The 10,874-nt window shown below is 36.7% G+C and overlaps 1 protein-coding gene across 2 annotated transcripts; it reads right to left on the reverse strand.

The window, feature by feature from the left end:
- Nucleotides 1-98: 98 nt before the first annotated feature.
- Nucleotides 99-9,114, reverse strand: ube2d1b (ubiquitin-conjugating enzyme E2D 1b). 2 transcript variants are annotated; one of them, XM_026315860.2, is made up of 7 exons: nt 8,974-9,114; nt 5,255-5,318; nt 4,356-4,387; nt 2,911-2,988; nt 2,445-2,550; nt 1,289-1,382; nt 99-1,161 (listed from the first exon to the last, which is right to left on the reverse strand). In XM_026315860.2, exons 3-7 carry the CDS (start codon nt 4,362-4,364, stop codon nt 1,116-1,118), a joined length of 333 nt encoding a protein of 110 aa, XP_026171645.1. In that variant the 5' UTR covers nt 4,365-4,387; nt 5,255-5,318; nt 8,974-9,114; the 3' UTR covers nt 99-1,115. The 2 variants fall into 2 exon arrangements, with proteins under 2 accessions (XP_026171645.1, XP_026171644.1); XM_026315859.1 differs by having other exon boundaries at nt 8,919-9,114.
- Nucleotides 9,115-10,874: the final 1,760 nt, after the last annotated feature.

Here is a 10,874-nt window from a genome sequence, read left to right on the forward strand (position 1 = left end):
ATATTATCGCTAAATTAGACCATGTCACATAAAGATACGAACTGAGCGCCACACATCAACATTTATCACAGTGAGAAAAACATAGCTAGACCATAAAGTCATGATAAAAACTGTACCATCTTTTAATTCAGTACAAAAGGTGCCACATGGGCCTCAGGCACACAAATGACACTTTCAAGAAGAGAAAATGTGATTTTAACACAGATACATTACAGGCAGACTGGAGGTCTAACAAAAAATATATGTAAGAGTTAGATAACAGGCTTCATTCATTAGAAACCTGATCTTTCTGCCTGTGTAAATCCAACCAAAAACCCAGTATTCTCCAGGGAAAAGAGGACAACATTTTAATGACACAGTACTTAGTGATTTAAACGAAAAAGAAAAAACAAATACATCATGCCATATAATAATAATAATTCCATTCAACTTCATCTGCTACAAGATGCAAATAAACTCAACAAAATCCTAAAAATCTACATCAGAATGTCCAACTTGGGTGCTCAAGGGCAACTGTTCTGCTTGGATGAAAACACCTGCTCCAGGTACCCTTGCATGTAGAGCAGGGATACCTGGAGGGAAATTGTTAGTATTCTTTGTTTTACAGACGTGTAATAATGAGAGGTTTACATATTTGGCATTCACGCTTTCACCATTCCCAGGGTTCAGTGTGGTGTCTGCTGATTACTGATAGATATAGCAGAGGCTGAAGCTAGTATTTTCCAGTTATGGAGCAGTATGTTATCCTGCTGCACTATTAATGTCTTATGAAAAAATGTTGCTGAATGTTATATTGAGGCATTTATGTTCTACAATTTACTGTTGTTAAGCAGTCTGTCATAAACTTGTGTTTTATAAATTAAACAATAGGCCTATAAGTTATCCTGGACATTTTAAATGACCATGGGCAGTCTTTCTTATCTGCTAAAGGGAAAGCACTCTGGTTTCTTTCAAAAATAAAATAAGGTATATCATTGTCTCAGATTAAGAACATTTTTGACAGTACAGGTTGATGGAAACTCCCAAAGATTAGTTAAGAATTCCATACTATAATTTACAGTGTGTTGTGACTTAAAAAAGGAAGTATGTTTTTTGTATCTTTGATGTTTTTTTCTTTACATGGCATACTTTTGGGTCCATTCTTTTGCTAGTTTGTTGTATCTGAGGAGAAAAAAGACAAAAATGAAGGCAGCAGATTGTAACAACTGACAACATCAACATATCACCGGGTGTTGATACTGTTATTAGCAAACAATGAAGCATGAGCTGAGCCTGAGTATACACTCACTTTTCTTTGTCATTCTTGTAGATGTGTGCAATGTCTGGAACTAAGGGGTCATCTGGGTTTGGATCACAAAGCAATGAACATATGGACAATAAAACTAGGATATAAAGAGGAAATAAAAAGGCTCATATTAGTTAACGTAGATAACAGGTGTTCAGACAAGGCAAGTTTATTTGCATCTGAAACTAAAAAGATTTCAATGCTGCATTCAAATTTACTTAACATTTAAATTAAAACGTTACTGGAAGGCTACCTAATTATACAGCTAAATCACTCTTTCTTCAATGTTATTGCAGTGTTATTTTTTTATTCATTTACCCAAAAAAAATAGAAAACAATAATTACGGTACTTTACTAAGTGCCATCCAAACCCAAAGGAGAACATTATACATCTTTGGTGACTGTGGCCAAGTAACTTAAAATTTCCTTGTGATGATTCTTATAGGCACTCTTTGTGGATCATCACTTTACGGTGGGACTGCGAACAATGTACGCCCTCTCCTGTCTCAATTACACCTTCCCCCAGCTCCTTTGCAGATACATGAGGTTTTGCTCTGCCTTTTAGCTTAGTGTACATTATTTTAATTTTAGTTTTAGTTGAAGGTCTTCCAGATGTTATTGTAATTTCCAAATTTCCCCTTATTGCCATTTTCAATATAATTTCATAGAATAGAAACATCAAGTTGCAAACATACTCATATCTTTTTATCTCCTCCTGTTTTGTAGGCACCAATTAGTTAATTAATTTTCAGATCCTCAGTCAGCTTTTTAGAGAAATCCAAAGTTGTTGAGTCACAGATTATATCATCAGCTGACAATTATTGGCCTGTCTTACAAGTTGTAAAAAGTCAATTATGTTTGAGTGAGTGCATTAAAAACTACACCAAAATCAACTAAATACGGAATTTGCATTCAACTGTATACTGCATGTTTATTTTATCCATCTACCTAAAACTAACACAATCTAATGTAGTTGCCTCCAAAAAATAATTAAAACCTGTCAGGAATCACTTATCTCACCACCACAACCATGACTTTATATTTTACATCACATATATTAATTGCTCATATATGTTATATTAAAGATCCAACTGTGTCTTAAAGTTGTCATTACACTTACACTTTTGATACAATAATGGCAAAAGGACGCTGTAATTACCTTTAGACACTGTTAGTGCTGGAGACCACTGTGATCGTAGAATGTCCAAACAGATACTGCCATTGCTGTTGATATTTGGATGATAAATCTTTGTTGTAAATGCTACCTGTAAAACAAAATCATTTGGAAAGTACACACTTACTGAGCTCACACATAGTTCAGAGTGGACTGAGATTTGAGAGAGGCCATTTACAGAGTTGGAGTTGTCTGTCAATAAAGAAATGACCATACAAGTTAAAAAGACAGTACAGTAATGGCATTCAGTGCAAAGAGTTTTCCACAACATATTAACCATGGGGATTTTGTTTGACTTCATGCATACCTGTCCAATTACTTTTGAACCCTTAACCTCTAACCTGTATATTCTCATCACACAGCTAAAAAGAGTGAGTTTTAGCTCAAAACAAAGGAAATGGTTCTTGATGTTGTATGACATGACAAAGCTCTGAGTAACCACATCACTTACCTTTGGTGGTTTGAATGGGTAGTCAGTAGGGAAATGGATTGTGAGAAAGAAAACTCCTCCTTGGTAAGGACTGTCACCCTGACGAAAAAAAAAAAGAGACATTTTTGTCAATAACATTTTCCACTAAACATCACTGACAAATGACTGACAATGAGCAAATTCACCACCACTCCAAAAAAAGAGGGACATATATCAAAAGGTTCAACTTGGGGAGGCTCTCATTGGGGTATGTGGACTTTGAAGCAAAGCGATTATGATTTTGTCAGCTGCTCATACAATGCATACAGTGCTGATGTATCAAGAGTGGTAATTTAAAATGCAGCAACTTTACAAGTCCAAATCCAGGCAGATGTGTTTGTGAACGATTAACTGTAGATCTGACTTGAGTAAAATGATGTAAAATTAGTTTTTAAAGTTTTATTCTCCATGGGGAATTATAACTAAAATATAACAGGATGAGCAATGAATAGTAAAAACAATACATTTTCTGTAAGTAATAGGTGACAGTTTTCCATCAAGCTTTAAGAGGGTTGGTCTTATATAATAGGAGAGTGAAATACTTTATGTTATGCTTATATTCAGATAGAACTTTACATTACAAAGGGATGACTAAAATATGAAAATGACTATGAAGAGATGTGTCAAAAATGTGCACAAAATGTCTAAAAAATTAGAGACACATAACCACAAGGAGACACAACGTGATGACAAATCACATGATTTCTCCTACAAATGTAGGAAAAATAGGGGCCTTTTATTTCTTTGCTCAAGGGCTCAACTTCTCATGATCCATCCATGCATCCATCATAGTGTACAGACCCACTTCCTACTTCAACTTTGATATTTGATCATTTTTGTGCTTCAAATGTGTTATAAACTGTCCATTATAAAATTATAATGGACAGTAACACGATTCTGCTGGTCCATATTATTAGTAAATACTGAATATTACACCATGCCCTGATTGTGTTGGTACAATGAATCAGTTTTTCCACTGAAATGACTCATCAGTACATATGTTTTAACCTGCAGAACTGAAATACATCTGCTCCAGGACAGGGCAGCCATGTGTATAGATTTAACTCCACTTAAAGATGTTTAGTAGTTTTGTAGACTCTTCTTCTAGTGTGTTAATTTTTGCATTATCTTACAACACTCAAGGATTCCAATGCAATGATGTACTCCATTAGTTAGTTAGTCTGCAATGGCCACATTCATACAGCACCCAACCTGTGAACTTGTCTTCAGTTTTGCATCTGGTCAACAGATTACAGTACCAAGTCTCCCTAGTCTTGGAAAATGATAGTGTTAGTTCATTAACTATTGAACATCACTGCATTGCAAGTATATTTCGGGCAACTCTCACCTCACAGCTAGTAAAAGACCTTTTCTACCGCATCAGAGTCTGTATGGGAGGACTGAAAGCCCAGAGTAATGATACTCACCGGACCCATTATGGTCGCCTGCCAATGAAACACTAGAAGCAATTTAGGGAGAAAAGAACAAAACACAAGAGAAATTAAGCTGTAAATGTAGCAGACAGAATGTTCCACAATCAATATCCATCAGTTACAACACACTTTGTCTACTGATGCTTGCACCTCTGCCCAGCTTTCCCTATGTGTGGTAGAGCTGTTCCTGAAACTGTAATCTGTGTGGCTTCAGCCACTCCTGTATCCAGTCACGGTCTGTGCCTGGATTAGTCAAAAGGTTACTATAAAACCCTCCAAATCTTTCTATTAGCAGTGTTGTGTTGGAAGAACTTAATATAAATTCTGTTCTTGGACTGTATTGTGCTCCCAATAGGGGGACTCTCACTAAAATAGTTTGTGACGTCAGAATGGCTTAAAAGTGACCCCTAAAAACAGAGCAGAACCTGCAAGCACTATTATGTTCATTATTATGTCCCAAAAAACATATTGCTCTCACATAAATGTCAAATACTGTACCATAACTAAGAAGCAAATAAGGGTAAAACGTCACAGCAATGATAAGAACTGATTTATGAATGGGTCTTCAACAGAAGACATTTAAGAATAAGCTGCTGTTATGGATCAAGTAATTCCATCTGCAACACACTGGATTGAAATCTGAAGTGGAATCTTGCAACTCCTCATTTTGCTGACTATGCCCATCCCTCTTGTCCAAACAGATCTTAAACAAACATCTATTTTGTCCTGTTGCTTCTAGTTCTAGGACAGGGTGTAATACTACAACGGTCCTATTTGATGGTTTTATGCAAATCAGTTTAATTAACCATAAAACAGTCCATTAGAAGTAGGAAGCTGCCACATTCAGGTATACTCAGTTGAGACATGGAATATGTGTGTTCATGCATACTCACAGTCATCCCCCACTGGTCCAGCTGAGCACTGAGCTGGAGGGTCTCTCTGTAGGTCCTGGAGCTCCTGTTCACCACAGCAGATATAATGCAGCTAGGTATTAGGTTAAAAAGATACTATCAAATGTAATACTCATTTTCACTTTGGCATCCAAAATTCATAGGCACTACTTTGATTTCTTCTGTTTTAACTGTTGACAATTAATTAACCTTACGTATGCTTGTTTATGAGCTCAGCCAGTGACTAATGCTGATAATACAGTATATACACAATTTTGGTTCTACAGAGTAATTTTGTTTATCAGGTGTGCTCCAGCACATCTCTTGGGATTCCTAAGTGCTTTTTTTTTTTTTCTCGCAGTTTTTAAAACAAATTAATCAGTGATGGTACTGATGCTGATGGTGAAGATTCTAAATCCTGACCAGGACATCGTTTGGGATCTTTTCAGGATTTTGGGAGGAGTAACTTCACTGTGGATTGGTTAAAAATAGGGTATCAGTTACAAAACTTAAAAGAATAGGGTAAGGTATTAAAATAAGTAAAATCATTTACTTAAAACTGTAGAACTGGTTAGGTCCATTCATTAACAGCAACATTATCAGCAATATTACTGTATAAGGTGCACAACAATTTTGGTGTGGTGGGTAAAAAAAATGACTGTCTGCATAAGAATATATCAGTTTTCATAGTGTCACTTCAGCAACTAGCAGACATCCATTCTTGATGTTTCAATAGCACATAACCTGTACCAAGACACTTGCATCTTCCATCAGTACAAGATAGAGACTTAATTATTAGCAGTGGCATGAGGGAGAGGAAGAGCTTTCCTGATATTCCCTGGGAGTTGTACCCATACTAAAGCTTCATGAAGTGCACAAAAGCTAGTCACTTCTGTGTATAATTATGGCATATTATAATTCTGACTTCCCAATGCAAATTCTAGCTTTCACAAGAGTGTGTAGTTGTTATAGCTGACTGACACTTTCCTCATGGCCATATCATCAACTTTTAATATTCTACTAAGGCAGTTACCCCAAGTCATGGTAGTTAAGGTACAACCCCAATTCCAAAATATAGAGAGCGGCAATGACAGGCCCTGAGCACCTCCGGTGACGCAAGCCCTCACATGTCGCCATCTAATATTGCACCCTCAATATGGGATGTCCATCAAATGTACAGAACTAATGAGAGTGTGCCAAATTTCACAACCTTTAGACACTGGAAGCACTAATTGCTAGCTTGCCACGCGGTGTGACTGTGTGTCAGTCGGCCGTGTTGCACATGTACATATATCACCAGTCATTCTCAGTAACCACTAAGGTTTGGTGTTTGTCAAGGAATGCATTTTAAATTTATGACACATTTCCTGTTAATTTGGTGAAGTACTAAAATTCATCATAATTCTATTTTGTCATATTACAACATATCAAAACAATTGCAATTTAGCATCAGCAACATGCCGACATCATGTATACCAAAATTGATACAAATCAGATGCATGGTGTAAAAGGAGTATGCTAAAAATATCTCACTTCCTGTTGGGCATGGCTATAGCAATGTATATGTAAAAAAATGTTCGCCCTGGCAAGTTCCATACACCTACCAAGTTTAATGTGTGTAGCTGAAACTACATACCAACCACAAAACTCACTGACATAGGGGGATGCCATGGAGTCCCTGGGCCACACCTATGGCTTAGACTTTGTCTTTAACTGCTCACCATGGTAACAAGTGTGTGCAGTTTTCTCTCATGGGAACCAATTCAGCAGTGGGAAACAAAACAAAAAAACAAACAAAAAAAAAAAATTTTCACAGAAACAATAGGGCTTCGCACCTCTGGTGCTTGGGCCCTAATAATAATCCTTTCAGAAACAATAGGGCATTGCACCTCCGGTGTTGAGGCCTTAAAAAGTTGGGATGCTGTGTAAAATCTAACTAACTAATCTTAAAAAAAAAAAAATAAACAGAAGGCAATGATTTGCAAATCTCATAAACCCACATTTCATTCACAATATAACATAGAAAACATTTCAAAAATTCAAACATGAAAATTTACAATTTTAAGAAAACTATAGGGTCATTTTGTAATTGATGGCAGCAACACGTCTCAAAAAAGTTGGGACAGGCCCATGTTTACCATGGTGTAGCATCTAACAGTCTGTAAACATCTGGGAACCAAGGAAACGAGTTGCTGGAGTTTTGGGAAAGGAATGTCATCCCATTCTTGCCTGCCATAGGATTCCAACTGCTAAACAGTCCTGGGTCTTCTTTGTCATATTTTTTGTTTCAAGATGCTCCAAATATTTTCAATTTGTGAAAGGTCTGGACTGCAGGCAGGACAGTTCAGCACCCAGACTTTTCCACTACGAAGCTATGCTGTTATCATAGATGCAGTATGTGATATAGCATTGTCCTGCTGAAATATACAAGGCCTTCCTTGAAAAAGACATGCTGTCAGCATTGATGATGCCTTTCCAGATCTGCAAGCTGCCCATTCTATAGGCACTGATGCAAGAAAGAATGTCACATTTTGATTTGTCTGCCACACAACAGGTTTCCATTTTGCCACAGACCATTTTACATGAGCTTTGGTCCAGAGAAGACAATATATGGCTTCTTCTTTGCATGATAGAGAAGATGGGACCATGTTCATATATGGCAAACTGTGTTCACAGACAGTGATTTTTGGAAGTATTCCTGAGCCCATGCAGTGATGTCAATCACAGAATCATGTTTTTAATGCAGTACTTTCTGAGGGCCCGAAGATCACAGACATCCAGTATTGTGTTGCAGCCTTGTCCCTTGCACACAGACATTTCCTCAGATTCTCTGAATCTTTTGATGATATTATGAACTGTAGGTGATGATATGATATATACACAGCTTTTCACAGATTGGTGAAACTGCCCATCTTTACTTCTGAGAGACTCTGACTCTCTAAGCTGCTCTTTTTATACCCAATCATGTTACTGACCTGTTGCCAATTGGATGTTCTTCCAGCTCTTCCTTGTTAGTGCCATGTACTTTTCCAGCCTTTTGTTGCTTCTGTCCCAACTTTTTTGAGACCATATGTTTTTCTTAAAAAGGTACATTTTCTCAGCTTAAACGTTTGAAATGTTTTCTATGTTCTATTGTGAATAAAATAGGGGTTTATGAGATTTGCAAATCATTGTATTCTGTTTTTATGTAGATTTTAAACAGCATTCCAATTTTTTTGGAATTGAGGTTGTAGCTGAAAGGATCTAGAGCAGGGCAATTAGGGCAAAAAACGTGACGAGTCGTGGTAACGTCACTTGTCTCCAGCCATGAGGACATGTACAGGAAAGCCACTGTTGGTAACGTTACTTATAACAGTGAGAGTATCATGAGTATCAAGCTGACATGAAGGTAGCACAACAGTATGACTAACGTTACTAAGATAACTTAGCTATTTGTTAGCGAGCAACCAAAAAAGTTTGAAGTTGTCATTGTGAATGTTCTGGGGGGTGTCAACAAGCAACATATTTCTAGAAACCTTTCACAGTTCACCAGAAGTTGTTTTAAGACAGGACCAAGCTTGAAAACTTGAATACTCTTTTTGTGGAAAAGAAGAGTAAAGTTAGCCCCTATTGGGTCAGTTAGCTACCATTAGCTGACAACCAAAGCTAACTAGCTATTCAAACCTACCTTCTGTATTCTTTTCAGTGCCATGGTAACTGATGTAGTTCGCTCCCCAACTCACTTGGACTCACTGTTTCCTTTGCCTTTCAGTACCAATGCTGTCACAGTCAATGGCTGTAAGGTATCCCCTGAGTACTTAGACAGCCGGGATGTGTTTGTGGTTTAACAGAGCCTCCTTTGTTTCCGCTTTCTTCTGTTTACCGTCGCTCCTCTGAAATGGATCATGGGAAACGTAGTTCTAAATTATGCAATTTAATTTAACCTCGAATACACATAAGAGAATTACATGTAATTTTACATGTTTATATTATTTTTGATATGCTTTGTGCCCATTGTGCCCAGGCCTATGTATATTTTTCTTGATTTAAGTATATTATATGTTATGTAGCCTATATGTCATACACATACACATAGGCCTAATAAATAGCCTAAGTGATTACTCATTTTCTAAACTAAGAAATGTGCAGACACCATATCTGTTGAAAATGTTCTAGATCTAGACGCAAGCTGAGGCGATCGTGCCTTTGTCATTATTACTCCTGGACTGTAAAACTAAATTCCTGTTGATATTCGAGGAATCCCTGATCTTATACTTTTTAAATCAAGGTAGGCTGTTTATTTACTATGGGCTTTTATTTCTAATATATTTCTTCTTTTTGTATTTCCTGTATTTACTTGTTATGTTATTTTGTTGTGTGTCTATTATGAATCTGTATTTTTGTGTAAAATACTTTTGTCAAATAGATGTTTTGTGCTCTATAAATGCAGGTTGATTTGATGTGAAGATAAACCTGACAGCTTGTGGGATGACTAATGGCAGAAGAAAATATAAAAAATAAAGTTCTATCCATTCATTTTCAAGCCTTTTTAAAAAATACTCCATCATTTGATCTATGGCCCTTAAAAATTTATTGGTATGAAACCACAGATGTTCAGAAGGGAAGTCTGGAAATGTTGGCCAGGGTTGCCTGACACTAGACATGTAATTTTTGTACAACTGCACAAGCAAAACAGATTGGAAACCATATAAAGTAATATACATATGACTCACAATGTTATTTATCAGGTGTCCTTGTAGATACTTAAGGTTATTAACCAAACTAATAAAATATCTTTCCATCTTTTAATCTGACTTTTTTAAAATTATATTTAGTAGTTTACCTTTAACTTCATTGATACAAAATAGCACTCCAGAAATGATGCAACTCATCAAAGAGTTTAATAGTTTTATTGCTGAAAAAATAATGAGTATCAGTTTCATAGTTGTAGAGAGACTTGGAATGTTTGAGGTCCTCCTGGCTCATTAATAAGATTTTTTAAATCCAGTATATCAAAATTCAAACACGCTTCAAAATCCATTTAGGAGAACTCAGTTAAGAGTTTAGCTTAACATTACAGGGCTCAACAAGGCTGACCAGGTTCAGGTCCTCACCAGACTCCATGTGTTATATCTATCAAGAAGATATACAAAAATCAAACTCTTGTAGAAGAGCTGTATGGCTGTGCACATGCTTTCTATCCTGCAGTAGAATTTGGTTTCATGATGATGCCATGTCATAAGCATTCACACTGTTAACATTTTGCACCACATGAATGGTGTACCACAGTCACATATGCCATTTCTGATATACCCCTTAATGTTTCCATCAGACATGAAGACACTTCAGTGGACAAAAGTCATCACCTACAAAAGTGTAGCCAATCAGAACCAGAATCTTTGCTTGGTAGCCAGTGTACAAGACTCATTCTCTAAAACTGCATTTGTGTCCAAAGGGAAAGACCTACACAAACTCTAAAATTGTTTGAACCATTCAACTGTTTCATCAGTTTCAGAGGGATGCAATGGTTTCACCTATGAAAAACTGCAAGAAAATGGTTCTGATTGGCTGAGAAAACACAAAAAGCCTGTTGCCTTTTTTCTTCCTGAACACCGCAGAGGAACTAACATGCCTTAACTCCTTT

Source organism: Mastacembelus armatus, chromosome 19 (genome assembly GCF_900324485.2).
Source record: "Mastacembelus armatus chromosome 19, fMasArm1.2, whole genome shotgun sequence".
In the NCBI taxonomy this organism is placed as follows: Eukaryota; Metazoa; Chordata; class Actinopteri; order Synbranchiformes; family Mastacembelidae; genus Mastacembelus; species Mastacembelus armatus.